A 17,532-nucleotide genomic window follows, 5' to 3' on the forward strand; every position below is an offset into this window, starting at 1 on the left:
AAACTTTGACATAGGGAGGGAAGTAGAGCTCGAGGAGGAAAAGTTTGCAGTCAAAGGGAGAATACATAAATTCAACGACAACACTGGAAGTCAGGATTGAACCTGGGTCTCTGGTACTGTGAGGTAGCTGCTCTACTCTGCCAATAATCTTGATGAAAAATAGAAAGAGGTTTTAAAACTGACCTTGGAGGTGATACACTCAACCTATGATGCAATAAATGACAAATCAAAGCTTACACTCCAAAGCAGTACCGCATTGTTAGGTCAACTTTTTGAACACAACATTGAGCTGATGCCCCATCTGCACTTTGAGATGGACACATAAAACACAGCACTATATTCAAAGAACAGCAGGGTAGAGGTCCCTCCATTTGATCTCAGAAACAGACAGCCTAACAGTGGAGAAACAGCAGATATAGATCACTTTAATGTTCAGAGAGCAAAGGAGGCAGAAGAAAGAATGCTCCAATTACTGGAAGTATAGAAGGGTGTCATTGAGCCTATCAAGCATACGAAACACTTTAACAGTACTGCTTAATTATAAACAGAAGATGAATAAAGTAGCTTAAGAAATATAAAGGAAGTGTTGAACCCTGATGTTTTCATCAAAGGTTCTTTCAGAAGGCAGGAAAGAGGCATAAAACTTGTTGCTTACAATCACTTTATTAAGTGTTGATAAAACAAAGGGAAATTAAAAATGACCAGTGGGAGGTTGAAGCAAAGAGAGAAAATAGAACCAGGATGGTGCCTAGCATAAAGCAGCTATTTTTTATACCCAGATATAAGGAAAATTACATTCAAAAATTTATAGTTAAGAATTAACTAATTAGAAAGCCATTATTCAAATAATGCTGCATCAGGAAGCTTCCAGAATGATACCAGTAATATACCACTAGGGCAAGGGTTTCCAACCTTTTTTATGCCATGGACCAATCCCATTAAACAAGTGGTACGTGGACCCCAGGCTGGGAACTCCTGCACTGGGGGGACACACTGAACTTGCATAGACATACCACTACCACTAGGAAGCATAATGCAGTTACTTGTATACAAGTAATTATACAAAATACAATCAGATAATTAATTGTTAAACTGAAAAGAAAATAGCAATTAAACAGTCAAATCTATGAATTAAACAGCTAGATCCAACAGAAGTCAATCAAGAAAACTGGCACCCAAAGCCTGGAAGAAGCCATTTCAAGTTGTTCAGCTGTTAGTTTTTGTTGAGAGATACTAGGTCTCATTATTGGCTACAAATAGAGTGAGGGTAATCAGGATCTGGATTAGGTTTATCATCACTGACAGCAAAGCAGTGCTAGACAGAAAAATTACCATAGATTACAAAATATAAATAAATATTGCAAAAGTGGAATAGTAAGGTAGTTTTCATAAACCATTCAGAAATCTGATGGTGGAAGAGAAGAAGCTGAAACGTTGAATACGGACTTTCAGGCTCCTGTACCTCTTCCTTTGTGGCAGTAATAAGAAGACGGCATGTACTGTGGTGAAGTTTCTTAATGATGATGCCACCTTCTTGAGCACCATCTTTTGAAGATGTTCTTGATGATAGGGAGGACTCTGTCAGTGACAAAGCTGGAGATTTTAACTTAAAAGTTGAGAAGTGGCAGATGGAGTTCAACCCAGATAAGTGTGAAGTGGTTCATTTTGGTAGGTCCAATATATTGGCAGAATATAGTATTAATGGTAAGACTTTTGGCAGTGTGGAGGATCAGAGGAATCTTGGGGTCCGAGTCCACAGGACGCTCAAAGCAGCTGCGCAAGTTGACTCTGTGGTTAAGAAAGCATACGGCGTGTTGGCTTTCATTAATCGTGGAATTGAATTTAGGAGCCGGGAGATAATGTTGCAGCTATATAGGACCCTGGTCAGACCCCACTTGGAGTACTGTGCTCAGTGCTGGTTGCCTCACTACAGGAAAGATGTGGAAGCCATAGAAAGGGTACAGAGGAGATTTACAAGGAGGTTGCCTGGATTGGGGAGCATGCCTTGTGAGAACAGGTTGAGTGAACTCGGCCTTTTCATCTTGCAGCGACATAGGATGAGAGCTGACCTGATAGAGGTGTATAAGATGATGAGAGGCATTGATCGTGTGGATAGTCAGAGGCTTTTTTCCAGGGCTGAAATGGTTACCACAAGAGTACACAGGTTTGAGGTGCAGGGGAGTAGGTACAGAGGAGATGTCAGGGGTAAGTTTTTTTACTCAGAGAGTGGTGAGTACGTGGAATGGGCTACCAGCAACGGTGATGGAGGCAGACACAATAAGGTCTTTTAAGAGACTTTTGAATAGGTACATGGAGCTTAGAAAAATAGAGGGCTATGGGTAAGCCTAGTAATTTCTAAGGTAGGTACATGTTTGGCACAACTTTGTGGGCTGAAGGGTCTGTATTGTGGTATAGGTTTTCTATGTTTCTAACTCTGTAGCCTCTTTCGACCCTGCATAGCAGGGCCCCCATATCAGGAGGTGATGCAATCAATCAGAATGCTCTTCACCGTCACCCTTTCCACTAGCTCTTCGAAGAGGACTGGTGTGTGTTCTCCTGAATTTCCTTTCCTGGGTCTGGAATCAATTCCTTGGTATTGCTGACAATGAGTATTGTTGTGACAACACTCAACCAGTCGATTAATCTCACTCCTGTATGCCTCTTCATCACCATCTGAGATTCTGCCAAGCGTTATTTCATCAGCAAATTTATAGATGACATTTGAGCTCTGTCTAGAAACAGAGTAATGAATGCAGAGAGAGAAGGGCACTGGGCTAAGCATGCAAACCTGAGGTGTGTCTGTGTCGATTGTCAGCAAGGAGATGTTATTATCCATCCAGACTGATTGTGGTCTCCAGATGAGGAAGTTAAGGATCCAGTTGCAAAGGGTGATACAGAAGCCCAAGTTTTGAAGCTCATTAATTAGCATTGAGAGATCGCTGATGTTCAAAGTTCAAACTATATTTATTATCAAAGCACATATAAGTCACTATATAGAACCTGGAGATTCATTTTCTTGCAGACATACTCATAAATCCATAGAATGCTAAGCATAATCAACTGATTGCAAGACTACACCAACTTGTGCGTTCAACAAGTATGCAAAAATAAAACAAACTGTGCAAGTCGATATCAGACATGTGGAGAGTGTTTAAAGATCAATTACAGTGTACAGGAAAGGTATGCCCCTGTTAGAAGGACAGATGGGGATGGAAAGATAAGAGAACCTTGGATGTCTAGAGAGGTGATGAATTTAGTCAAGCAGAAAAAGGAAAAGTATGTAAAGTTTCAGAAATCAGGATCAAACGAAACACGAGTACAAAGAAACCAGGGAAAAAAAACTAAAGAAGTGAATTAGAAAAGCCAGGAGGGAACATGAAAAATCTTTGGCAAGTGGGATTAAGGTGAATCCCAAGGCATTCTATACTTTCATCAAGAGCAAGAGGATAACGAGGGAGAGCATGGGACCACTCAAGGATAAAGGGGGAAAGATTTGCTTGGAAGCAGAGAATGCAAGTGAAGTACTTAATGAGTACTTTGCTTCAGTATTTACGAAGGAAAAGGACATGGAGGACCAGGAGATAAGTGCTGAGAATATAAGTACATTAGGGCATTTAGGGGTCAAGGAGGAAGCAGTATTGGGCCTCCTAATGAGTATTAAGGTTATAAGTCCCCGGGACCTGATGGGATTTACCCCAGGTTATTGAATGAGGCAAGATACGAAATTTCTGGGCCCTTGATCAGTATTTTATTGTCCTCTCTAACCACAAAGGCAGGGTCCTGGAGGACTGGGGAGTGGCTAATGTTGTACTTCTATTTAAGAAGGGAACTATAGACCGGTGACTCCCATGTCAATTGTAGGGAAATTACTAGAGAAAATTCTTAGGTACTGGATATATGAGCATTAGGAAACCCATGGCCTAATTAGAGAGAACACCAGCGTGGCTTTGTGCATGACAGGTTGTGCCTTACCAACCTGAGCTTTTTGACAAGGTGACAAGAGAGATTGATGAGGGTAGGGCAGTAGATGTTTTCCACATGGGCTGAGAAATGGCCAATAGAGTTTAACCTAGATATACGAGGTGTTGCATCTTGGTAGGGCAAATGCAAGTAGACAGAACATTGTTAAGGTCAAGATCCTTACCAGTGTTGCTAGGCACAGAGATCTTGGGATCCAAAATCATAACTCCCTGAAAGTGACTACACAGGTCGATAAAGTGATTAGGCGGCTTATGGAATGCTTGTTTTATTGCTTGAGGATTTGAGCTCAAAAGTCAAGAGATTAAGTAGCAACTTTATAAAACTCTGGTTAGGCCATATCTGGAATGCTGCATACTGTTCTAGTCACCCCTTTATGGGAAGGCTGGTGAGGTTTTGAAAAGGGTGAAGAAATAGTTTACCAGGATGCCTGGTTTAGAGGGCATGTGCCATCATGGAAGGCTGGATCAACTTGAGTTATTTTCTCTGGAGCACCAGAGGCTGAGAGGAGGTCTGATAGAAATTTACACGGTTATGAGATATATAGCTAGAGTGGACAGGGAGTCTCTTTTTCGCCAGGGTTGAAATGTATAATACTGGAGACCATGCATTGAAGGTGAGAGGCGGTAAGTTCAACGGGGATGTGAGGGGCAAGTTTGTTACTCAGAGATTTGTGGATGCCAGGAATGCACTGCATGGTATGGTGGTAAAGGTAGATACATTGGAGGCTTTAAAGAAATGTTTGGATAGGCACATGGATGTAAAGAAGATGGAGGGATATGGACATGGTGTAGGTAGGAAGGATTAGTGACTTGCCTTTTACCTGGTTTGGCACAACACTGTGGGCCAAATGGCCTGTTCCTGTGTTGTATTTTTCTATGCTCTAAATAATAAATAAATAAGCAATAAATATCAATAACATGACATGAAAAGTCCTATAAAGTGAGCCCATAGGTAGAGGAAACATTTCATTGACGGGGCAAGTGAGAGAGAGAAGTTATCCCCTGCGGTTCAACAGCCTGATGATTGAGGGGTAATAACCACTCCTGAACCTGGTGGTGTGAGTCCCAAGGCTCTTGACCCTTTTTCCTGATAGCAATGGTGAGAAGAGAGCATGATCTGGGTGGTGGGGGTCCCTGATGATGGACGTTGCTTTTCTGTGACAATGCTTTATGTAGATGTGCTCAATGGTGAGGAGAGCTTTAAACGTGATGGACTGGGTCATATCCACTACTTTTTATAGGATTTCTTATACAAGGACATTGGTGTTTCCATTCCAGGCTGTGATGTAGCCAGTGAATATACTTTTCAATACACATCTAAAGACCTCCAAGAGGATCACAACCTTGTAATGGTTTGGAGGCTTGCATGCCTCAGTAACCCAGAGAACTATGCTGGCTGGAAGCAGGGCTATATGCTTTGGCTCTTGGTGGGGTCACCCATGCCAAACAGATCAAAGGGTAGAGGCCAGACTAAGAGTGGTCCACCGGTCCTCCAGGTTCAGGGATTCAGTTCAGGGCTAACAACCATGACAGGTCAAACAAACCCCTAACAGGCAAAAGACACATCTATAGATGTTTGTCAAAGTTTTAGATGCAATGCAAAATCTTCACAATCTCTTAAGGAAGTTGAGGTTCTGCTATGCTTTCTTCATAACTATGCTTACGTGCTGGGCCCAGGACAGGTCCTCCAAAATGATAACACCGAGGAATTTAAAGGTGCTGACCCTCTTCACCTCTGATGAGAACTGGTTCATGAAACTCCAATTTCCTCCTCCAGAAATCAATAATCAGCTCCTTGGTCTTGCTGACATTTAGCAACAGGTTTTTGTTATGGCACAACTCAGCCAGATTTTCAATCTCCCTCCTATATGCTGATTTGTCACCACCTTTGATTCAGTCTATGACAGTGGTATCATCAGCAAACTTGAATATGGCTTTGCAGCTGCGCTTAGCCACACAGTCTTCAGCGTACAGTGAGTCGAGCAAGTGGCGAAGCACATAGCCTTGTGCTGATGGAGATTGAAGAGACGTTGCTGCCAATCTGAACTGACTGGAGTCTATAAGTGAGGAAACCGAGGATCCAATTGCACAAGGATGAACTGAGGCCAAGGTCTTGAAGCTTATTGATTAGTTTTGAGGGAATGATAGTACTGAAAGTCAAGCTGTTATCAGCAATCAGAAGCCTGATGTACTTTTGGCCGCTGTCTAATTGCTCCAAGGCTGAGTGAAAAGCCATTGAGATTGTATTCACTATAGACCTGTTGTGGCAGTTGGCAAATTGCAGTGGTTCCAGGTCCTTGTTCAGACAGAAGTTAATTCTAGCTATGACCAGCTTCTCAAAGCACTTCATCACAGTAGATGTGAGTGCTATCAGGCAATAGTCAATGCTCTTACCACTTGATTGATGCTCTTTTGAAGCAGTTGGGAATATCTGATTGCAGCAGTGCAAAATTAATGATATCCTTGAACACTCCATCCTGTTAACTGGCACAGGTATTTAGTACCTTGTGAGGTACATCATCAGGGCCAGATGCCTTATTAAGGATATTCTGATATTGGCTTCCAGAAGAGATCACAGATGCCAGACACTATGGGGATTCCTATAGTGCTATTCTCCCTTTCAAAACATGCACAAAAGGCATACGGAAGTGACAGAAGCAGGAATATCCATTAATATAAAATTGAAGTAGAGAATTTGACCACTTCTAGATCCACCACTGATTAAGTTTAATTACTTATCTCCATTTTAAAGTTAAAGAAACTAATTTCTATTTCAGGATCAGTAAATAGTCTTGGACAGGGAGAAGAGCAGATGGCAAGGGAAAGTATTTAATTGGGAGAGGACAAACTATGATGCTATTTGGTAGGAACTTGGGAGTGTAGACTGGGAACATGTTTTCAGGAAAATGCACAACAGAAATGTGGAGGTTTAGGGAGCACTTGCATGTGGTTCTAGATAGGTTTGGCCCATTAAAAGAAAAGGAAAGAATGGAACCATAACACGAGATGTGGAACATCTAGTCAAGAGGAAGGAGGAAGCATACACAAGGTTTAGAAAGCAAGGATCAGTCAGGGCCCTAGAGACTTTCAAGGTCATCGGTAAGGAGCTGAAGAATGGATGGGAGAGTGAGAAGGTGACATGAGAAAGCCTTGGCGAATAGAATTAAAGAAAACCCCAAAGCATTCCACAGGTATTTGAAAAACAGAAGGATGACTCGTGAGGACAGGACCAACATGTACCTGGAGTTGGAGGCGGCAAGGCAGGTCTATAATGAATAATTTGCTTCAACATTCACCGGTGAGAAGAACATTGACAAATGTTAGGACAGCAAAAAAAAAAATAGGCTGATATGTTGGAACATGTCAACTTTGAGGATGTGCTGGAACTTTTAAAAAAACATTAAGGTAGATAAAGTTCTCATACCCCAGGTTACTGAAAGAAGTGAGGGAGGAGGTTGCTACACCTTTCATGATGATCTTTGCATCCCTACTGGCCACAGGGTTATTACCAAAAGATTGGAGGGTGGCAAATATTGTTCAAGAAAGGTAATAGGGATAATCCTGGGAATTCTCAACTAATGAGTCCTACTTCAACGGTGAACAAATTATTGGTTAGGATTCCTACAAACACAGCATTTGGAGAAGCATAGTCTGACAAGGTTCCATATGGTAGACTCATTCAGGAAGTCAGGAGGCAAGGGATCAAGGAAACCTTAGCAGCATTTAATCAGAAATGGCTAGCCCACAGAAGGCAGAGAGTGGTAGTGGATGAAGTGTATTCTCCCTGGGCGCAGGTGACCAGTGGTATTCTGGAAGTTGTGCAAGGTGAGGGTTAAGATAATGTCCAGACAAGCATAGAATATAGATAATGTGCAATTAGCCCAGGCAAGAAAGGTCTTTGAAGAGCATAGCTTCCTTTTAACAGCAGGGGAATGGAGCTACTTTGCATCTGGAGACAAGACAAGGGTGTAATCGAAGGATGCAAGACACACACATCAACTAGGGAACAATTACTTTACAAACTTCAAAGTATCTTCGGTTGTTAGCTTATAGATTCCACTGACTTTGAACAACTACATTATGAATGGCGATCGAAAATAAGAAATCTGAACATACACAAGTTTACCAATTAGTCAATAACTGTAACTGCAAATCAATTCTGTATTAAAAAAAATGGCATTTCTCTGTTCAGTCTTCAGAAGTTTGGTAAAAGAAGCCATGCTGACCTCCTTACGCACAAATAAATAAAGAGCAATTAAGGAATGAGTGAAAATTTTCAGAGTCCAGTTAATTGGTGACGACAATGCTCCAAAGGAATATGTTGGGAGAAATGCTCTTTGCAATCTTATAAATGACTTGGATAAGAAAGCGGCTGGGTAGGTTAGTATACAGATACGGAAGGTTGGTTTTGAAAAATTTTATATTGAGAGACACAGCATGCTAACAGGCCACTCCCGCCCACACTGCCCAATTACACCCAAATGACCTACTAACCCGCACATTTTTGGAATATGGGAGGAAACCGCAGCCCCCAGAAGAAACCCACGTGGTCACCAGGAGAATATACAAACTCCTTACAGACAGCAGCAAGAATTGAACCCTGGCACTGTAAATTGATGTGCTAACTGCTAAGCTACTGTGCTGGTCATGGAAAGTGTAAAAGGTTGTCATAGGTTGTAACAGGATAGGATGCACAACTGGGCTGAGATCAATCTGGAAAAGTGGGATGCGATACATTTTGGAAGGTTGAGTAGAAGCTTAGTGGGAGGTTCTTAGCAGTGTAAAGGAACAGAGGGATCTTAGTGTCAACATCCAAAGATTCCTCAAAGTTGCTGCACAAGTTGTGAGGGGGTTAAAAAGGTGTATGGTGTTTTGGCCTTCATTAGTCAGGGGACTGAGCTCAAGAGCCATGAGCTAATGCTGCACTTCCATAAAGCTCTGGTTAGACTAAACTTGGGAGAATTATGTCCAGCTCTGGTCACCTTACTATTGGAAAGATATGGAAGTTTTAGAGAGGGTGCAGAGAAGATTTACCAGGAGGCTGCCTGGATTGGAGATCATGTCTTAGATGGATAGGTTAAGCCAGCTAGGGCTTTTCCTCTTTGGAATGAAGGATGATGACTTTATAGAGGTGCATAAAATAAGAATAGTGTGGGCAGCCAGAGACTTTTCCCCCCAGGGTGAAAATGGCTACTATGAGGGAGCACAATTTTAAGGTGATTGGGGGAAAGTATAGGGGAAGATCTCAGAGGTAAGTGTTATTTATTTATTTATTTACATGGAGAGTGGCAAGTATGTGGCATGCACTGCTAGGGGTGGTGATAGAGGAAGATATGTCAGAGACATTTAAGGCACCCTCAGATAATCACATGGATGAAAGAAAAACAGAGGGCTATGTGGGAGAGCAGAACTAAATTGATCTTAGAGTAGGTTAAAAGGTCAGCACAACATTGTGAGCTGAAGGGCCAGTACTGTTCAATGTTCTATTACCTCGAAGGGAAAAATAAATAAAGTCACCTTACAGGCAGAAAACAAACTCACGGGCAAATAGAAGGTATACAATTTAACAAGAATGCTAAACAAACAGGAAAGAGCCTCTTGAGCAGGGTTCCCAACCATTTTTATAATGGACCTGTACCATTAACTGAGGGGTTCGTGGACCCCAAGTTGGGGACTTCCCCTCCAGAGACTCTTCTGCCATTACATTATATCACAAGTAATCTGTATTCTTACTCTTCACCGCACCTTGTCCCCATTCCAACCTCACTCCTTCGGAACGCTCTGCTCTCCACTCACTCCGCACTAATCCTAACATTATTATTAAACCCGCTGATAAAGGGGGTGCTGTTGTAGTCTGGCGTACTGACCTCTACCTTGCCGAGGCACAGCGACAACTCGCGGATACCTCCTCTTATTTACCCCTCGATCGTGACCCCACTAAGGAGCACCAGGCCATTGTCTCCCACACTATCAACGACTTTATCCGCTCAGGGGATCTCCCATCCACTGCTACCAACCTTATAGTTCCCACACCCCGCACTTCCCGTTTCTACCTCCTACCCAAGATCCACAAACCTGCCTGTCCTGGCCGACCTATTGTCTCAGCTTGCTCCTGCCCCACCGAACTCGTTTCTGCATACCTCGACACTGTTTTATCACCCCTTGTTCAATCCCTTCCGACCTATGTTCATGACACTTCTCACGCTCTTAAACTTTTCGATGATTTTAAGTTCCCTGGCCCCCACCGCTTTATTTTCACCATGGATGTCCAGTCCTTATATACTTCCATCCCCCATCAGGAAGGTCTCAAAGCTCTACGCTTCTTTTTGGATTCCAGACCTAATCAGTTCCCCTCTACCACCACTCTGCTCCGTCTAGCGGAATTAGTCCTTACTCTTAATAATTTCTCCTTTTGCTCCTCCCATTTCCTCCAAACTAAAGGTGTAGCTATGGGCACCCGTATGGGTCCTAGCTATGCCTGCCTTTTTGTTGGGTTTGTGGAACAATCTATGTTCCGTGCCTATTCTGGTATCTGTCCCCCACTTTTCCTTCGCTACATCGACGACTGCATTGGCGCTGCTTCCTGCACGCATGCAGAACTCGTTGACTTTATTAACTTTGCCTCCAACTTTCACCCTGCCCTCAAGTTTACCTGGTCCATTTCCGACACCTCCCTCCCCTTTCTAGATCTTTCTGTCTCTGTCTCTGGAGAAAGCTTATCCATTGATGTCTACTATAAGCCTACTGACTCTCACAGCTATCTGGACTATTCCTCTTCTCACCCTGCCTCTTGCAAAAACGCCATCCCCTTCTCGCAATTCCTCCGTCTCCGTCGCATCTGCTCTCAGGATGAGGCTTTTCATTCTAGGACGAGGGAGATGTCTTCATTTTTTAAAGAAAGGGGCTTCCCTTCCTCCACTATCAACTCTGCTCTTAAACGCATCTCCCCCATTTCACGTACATCTGCTCTCACTCCATCCTCCCACCACCCCACTAGGAATAGGGTTCCCCTGGTCCTCACCTACCACCCCACCAGCCTCCGGGTCCAACATATTATTCTCCGTAACTTCCGCCACCTCCAACGGGATCCCACCACTAAGCACATCTTTCCCTCCCCCCCTCTCTCTGCATTCCGCAGAGATCGCTCCCTACACAACTCCCTTGTCCATTCGTCCCCCCCATCCCTCCCCACTGATCTCCCTCCTGGCACTTATCTGTGCAAGCGGAACAAGTGCTACACATGCCCTTACACTTCCTCCCTTACCACCATTCAGGGCCCCAAACAGTCCTTCCAGGTGAGGCATCACTTCACCTGTGAGTCGACTGGGGTGATATACTGCGTCCGGTGCTCCCGATGTGGCCTTTTATATATTGGTGAGACCCGACGCAGACTGGGAGACCGCTTTGCTGAACATCTACGCTCTGTCCGCCAGAGAAAGCAGGATCTCCCAGTGGCCACACATTTTAATTCCACATCCCATTCCCATTCTGACATGTCTATCCACGGCCTCCTCTACTGTAAAGATGAAGCCACACTCAGGTTGGAGGAACAACACCTTATATTCCGTCTGGGTAGCCTCCAACCTGATGGCATGAACATTGACTTCTCTAACTTCCGCTAGGCCCCACCTCCCCCTCGTACCCCATCTGTTACTCATTTTTATGCACACATTCTTTCTCTCACTCTCCTTTTTCTCCCTCTGTCCCTCTGAATATACCTCTTGCCCATCCTCTGGGTCACCCCCCCCCATCTTTCTTCCCGGACCTCCTGTCCCATGATCCTCTCGTATCCCCTTTTGCCTATCACCTGTCCAGCTCTCGGCTCTATCCCTCCCTCTCCTGTCTTCTCCTATCATTTTGCATCTCCCCCTCCCCCTCCAGCTTTCAAATCCCTTACTCACTCTTCCTTCAGTTAGTCCTGACGAAGGGTCTTGGCCTGAAACGTCGACTGCGCCTGTTCCTATAGATGCTGCTTGGCCTGCTGCGTTCACCAGCAACTTTGATGTGTGTTGCTTGAATTTCCAGCATCTGCAGAATTCCTGTTGTATTCTTACTCTCTTCATTTACCTTAATTCAATGTCTCAAACTCACCTGTTTTCTTGTTCTACATCCTGTCCTCAATCCTGAAATCCTATAGCCTTACTTGTCCTGCACTTCAAGGAAAATTGTTTCTATCTATCCATCTATTTCAAATAAATCCTTGAACTTTTATAATAAAGAAGTAATACATAATCTGAACAATCTACACTTTAAGCCACTACTAACCTCTGTTGCATAACCAAATATCGCAAATCCAAGCAGCCCTTGACTGTGACACCATAATCACGGAGCAACCGGCAGCCATCTTCAAAGGCGTTAACACCAACCTTCAGTATATTGACATCACCCAGCACATGTAGTAAGGTCTTTGGCAACAAAGAACTATTCCTGGTCATCTGGGGCATGCGGATGAGAAGGCAGGAGCCACTATAGGAGGCAATCTGAAGGAGAGACACAGGGTTTGCCTTCCCCTTCACAGAAACCTGGAAAACATTTTACAGATAGAGGAAATAAAATATGTCAAGGATTCCAGAATTAAACTCAAAGTTTAAAGCAATCAAGAGAAAAATCAGGTAAACAATATCTGCAGAAAAGGGTGTGCTTGACTGGCCAAGTTCTTCCAGTATTTCTAGTTTTGATTCAGATTCTGGTATCTGCAGTTTTGTTTGTTTTTCAAGAGAAAAACCAGCTAAGCTTAGCTCAGTCTTCAACACAATCAGATCAACATATTCAACATTCATCATGAAACACATAATTTCCAAAATATATCACAACTTGCATTCACATTTTGTAGTGAACTTTCACAATGCACCTGGTAAATGAGTGGGCCAGCAGGAAGCAGCTTGCAACAAGTCACCACGCTCTGGTGCCATATTGTTATCCACTTCACTCACAACACGCTGCAGGAACTCAGCAGGTCGGGCAGCATCCGTGGAAACGAACAGTCGACGTTTCGGGCCGGAACCCTTCGTCAGGACTGTAGAGTGAAGGGGCAGAGGCCCTATAAAGAAGGTGGGGGGAGGGTGGGAAGGAGAAGGCTGGTAGGTTCCAGGTGAAAAACCAGTAAGGGGAAAGATAAAGGGGTGGGGTAGGGGAAGCAGGGAGGTGATAGGCAGGAAAGGTGAAGAAGGAATAGGGGAAAACACAATGGGTAGTAGAAGGAGGCGGAACCATGAGGGAGGTGATGGGCAGCTGGGGGAGGGGGCAGAGTGAATCTGGGATAGAGGAAGGGAGGGGAAGGGAATCACCAGAAGCTGGAGAATTCTATGTTCATACCAAGGGGCTGGAGACTGCCTAGACCGTATATGAGGTGTTGCTCCTCCAACCTGAGTTTAGCCTCATCATGGCAGTAGAGGAGGCCATGTATGGACATATCTGAATGGGAGTGGGAAGCAGAGTTGAAGTGGGTGGCTACTGGGAGATCCTGTCTGTTGTGGCAGACGGAGCGGAGGTGCTCGATGAAGCGGTCCCCCAATCTGCGTCAGGTTTCATCGATGTAGAGGAGGCCACACCAGGAGCACCGGATGCAACAGATGACCCCAACAGACTCACAAGTGAATTGTTGCCTCACCTGGAAGGACTGTTTGGGGCCCTGAATGGTGGCAAGAGAGGAGGTGTAGGGACAGGTGTAGCACTTGCGCTTACAGGGATAAGTGCCAGGTGGGAGATCCGTGGGGAGGGACGTGTGGATCAGGGAGTCGTGGAGGGACCGATCCCTGTGGAAAGCAGAGAGGGGCGGAGAGGGAAAGATGTACTTAGTGGTGGGGTCCTGTTGAAGGTGGCAGAAGTTGTGGAGGATAATGTGCTGGATCCGGAGGCTGGTGGGGTGGTAGGTAAGGACAAGGGGAACTCTGTCCCTATTGTGGTGATGGGAGGATGGGGTGAGGGCCGAAGTGCAGGAAATGGAGCAGATGCGGGTGAGGGCATCATTGATGACAGCAGAAGGGAAACCACGATCCTGAAAGAAAGAGAACATTTGAGATGTCCTGGAACGGAAAACCTCATCCTCGGAGCAGATGCGGCGGAGACGGAGGAACTGGGAATAGGGAATGGCATTTTTGCATGTGGCGGGGTGGGCAGAGGTATAGTTGAGGTAGTTATGAGAGTCAGTGGGCTTGTAGAAGATGTCAGTGGATAGTCTGTCTCCAGAGATGGAGACCGAGAGATCGAGAAAGGGGAGAGAAGTGTCCGAGATAGACCAAGTGAATTTGAGGGCTGGGTGGAAGTTAGAAGTCAATGAAATTGATGAGCTCAGCATGGGTGCAGGAAGCAGCACCAATATAGTCATCAATGTAGCGAAGGAAAAGTTGGGGAGCGGTACCAGAATAGGATTGGAGCACAGACTGTTCCACATAGCCAATGAAGTGGCAGGCATAGCTGGGGCCCATGCGAGTTCCCATAGCTACACCCTTAGTCTGAAGAAAGTGGGAAGAGCCAAAAGAGAAGTTATTGAGTGTGAGAACCAGTTCCGCCAAAGTTTGTTATCCACTTCAAGGTACAAAGTAAGTTTATTATCAAACTACATGTATGTCACCATTTACAACCCAAAGATCCACTTTCTTGTGGGCATACTCTGCAAATCTATAGAATAGTAACTACTATAACAATGAAAGATTAGAGTGCAGAAGACCGCGAATTGTGCAAATTCAAATATAAATAAATTGTGATAAATAATGAGAACATGAGATAATGAGATAAAGAGTCCTCCAAGTGAGATAATTAGTTGAGGAAACATTTCACTGATGGGGCAAATGAGTGTAGTTATCCCCTTTTACTCAAGAGCCTGATGGTTGAGGTGTAGTAACTGTTTCTGAACCTGTACTTTCTACCTGATAGCAGCAGTAAGAAGAGAGCATGACCTGGGTAGTGAAGATCTCTGATGATTCATCCATTTCACTTGTCATCTACTTCGCAGCCATGCTTTCAAACAAGATTTCACATTGAACCATGGGTGAGCAAAATCAAGCCATGATTTTAAATCACAAAAGAAAGAAATATTGGCAAAGTTCACCAATGGAATGCCAGAGTTTAGTGTCTGAACAACCAAAAGTCACACAACTCACTGAGAGGAAATCAAGCATGTACAAAAAACAAGGCGACTAGATGGCTACAGAAACCTGACAGCTGTAGGACTGGAAAACTACAGACATTGAGGAGAAGAAAAAGGGAGAAGATTTTGAATGCAACAGCAAAAATTCTAAAACTGGGGCATTGATGGAATGAAAGTCAATACAGGTAGGCATTCACAGGAATTTATCATGAGTTAGATTACAGACAGCAGAATTTTGGATGAGTTAATGTTTACAAAAGTGAATGCTAGAATAGTCGAATTTATGATACATCACTACAGCAGACGGATTAAGAAGATGGATGTAAGCCTTGTTGTTGAGGGAGAAAATACAAGTTCTGAAGTCTAAATCAGTCACTAGATGCCAAAAATACCCATAATCTGGTTCAGTTACATATTGGTTTCTAGGCAACTGAATTTATAGCAGAGACTGAAGACAACAGTTATTGGTTAATAGGCAGGTGGAATGGCATTTCTAATCTTAGAAAATCATGATATTAATGAATAGGCTGCAGGCTTGAAAGGCTGGATAATCTAGTCCTTTTCCCATTTCCAATTCTCCAACACATGGCATCAGGTACGAGCTGACCAAATCACAAAGATCTACCTACATCTGTAATCAAACATTAGTGTTTCATCCATCTATAAATTAATACCAGACCTACTGGATTGTTTGTTATCATGAGTTCAAGTCAAGTCACTTTTTATTGTCATTTCGACCATAACTGCTGGTACAGTACACAATAAAAACGAGACGTTTTCCAGGACCATGGTGCTACATGAAACAATACAAAAACTACACTGAACTATTTAAAACAACACAAAAACTACACTAGACTACAGACCTACCCAGGACTGCATAAAGTACACAGAACAATGCAGGCATTACAATAAATAATAAACAAGACAATAGGCACAGTAGAGGGCAGTAGGTTGGTGTCAGTCCAGGCTCTGGGTATTGAGGAGTCTGATGGCTTGGGGGAAGAAACTGTTACATAGTCTGGTCACGAGAGCCTGAATACTTCGGTGCCTTTTGCCAGATGGCAGGAGGGAGAAGAGTTTGTATGAGGGGTGCATGGGGTCCTTCATAATGCTGTTTGCTTTACGGATGCAGCGTGTGGTGTAAATGTCTTTAATGGCGGGAAGAGAGATCCCAATGATCCTCTCAGCTGACCTCACTATCCGCTGCAGGGTCTTGCGATCCAAGATGGTGCAATTTCCAAACCAGGCAGTGATGCAGCTGCTCAGGATGCTCTCAATACAACCTCTGTAGAATGTGGTGAGGATGGGGGGGAGATGGACTTTTCTCAGCCTTCGCAGAAAGTGGAGACGCTGCTGGGCTTTCTTTGCTATGGAGCTGGTGTTGAGGGACCAGGTGAGATTCTCCGCCAGGTGAACACCAAGAAATTTGGTGCTCTTAACGATCTCTACGGAGGAGTCATCGATGTTCAGCGGAGAGTGGTCACTCCGTGGCCTCCTGAAGTCAACAATCATCTCTTTTGTTTTGTTCACATTCAGAGACAGGTTGTTGGCTCTGCACCAGTCCGTTAGCCGCTGCACATCCTCTCTGTATGCTGACTCATCGTTCTTGCGTGTCAATGGTGAACTTGATGATGTGGTTCGAGCTGTGTGTTGCAGCACAGTCGTGGGTCAGCAGAGTGAACAGCAGTGGACTGAGCACACAGCCCTGGGAGGCCCCCGTGCTCAGTGTGATGGTGTTGGAGATGCTGCTTCCGATCTGGACTGACTGAGGTCTCCCCGTCAGGAAGTCTAGGATCCAGTTGCAGAGGGAGGTGTTCAGGCCCAGTAGGCTCAGCTGTCCAATCAGTTTCTGAGGAATGACTGTGTTGAATGCTGAACTGAAGTCCATGAACAGCATTCCAACTTACGGGTCTTTTTTGTCCAGGTGGGTGAGGGGCCAGGTGGAGGGTGATGGCAATGGTGTCGTCTGTTGAACGGTTGGGATGGTACACGAACTGCAGAGGGTCCAGTGAGGGGGGCAGCAGGGTCTTGATGTGCCTCATGACAAGCCTCGCGAAACACTTCATAATGACGGATATGGGTGCAATGGGACGGTAGTCGTTGAGGCAGGACACTGAAGACTTCTTCAGCATGGGGACGATGGTGGCGGCCTTGAAGCACGTAGGAACGACGGCACTGCTCAGGGAGATGTTGAAGATGTCAGTGAGAATCTCTGCTAGCTGGTCTGCACATCCTCAAAGCACTCTGCCAGGAATATTGTCTGGTCCAGCAGCCTTCTGTGGGTTGACCCTGCACAGGGTTCTCCTCACATCAGCCATGGTAAAACACAGCACCTGGTCATTTGGAGGAGGGGTGGTCTTCCTCGCCGCCACGTCAGTTTCCACTTCAAAACAAGCGTAGAAGTTGTTCAGCGCATCTGGGAGGGAGGCATCACCCGCAGTCAGGTGATGTTGTCCTGTAGTT

General features: G+C 44.6%; 1 protein-coding gene across 6 annotated transcripts in view; it reads right to left on the reverse strand.

Moving 5' to 3' along the window:
• Nucleotides 1-17,532, reverse strand: part of exd2 (exonuclease 3'-5' domain containing 2) — a 73,690-nt gene that overhangs the window by 45,910 nt on the left and 10,248 nt on the right. For all 6 annotated transcript variants that reach the window (XM_063052568.1, XM_063052575.1, XM_063052583.1 and 3 more), the window contains one exon: nucleotides 12,246-12,502. In XM_063052568.1, the coding sequence (XP_062908638.1) occupies nucleotides 12,246-12,502 (257 nt within the window). The remainder of the gene's footprint in view (nucleotides 1-12,245; nucleotides 12,503-17,532) is intronic.

Source organism: Mobula hypostoma, chromosome 1, assembly GCF_963921235.1.
Source record: "Mobula hypostoma chromosome 1, sMobHyp1.1, whole genome shotgun sequence".
In the NCBI taxonomy this organism is placed as follows: domain Eukaryota; kingdom Metazoa; phylum Chordata; class Chondrichthyes; order Myliobatiformes; family Myliobatidae; genus Mobula; species Mobula hypostoma.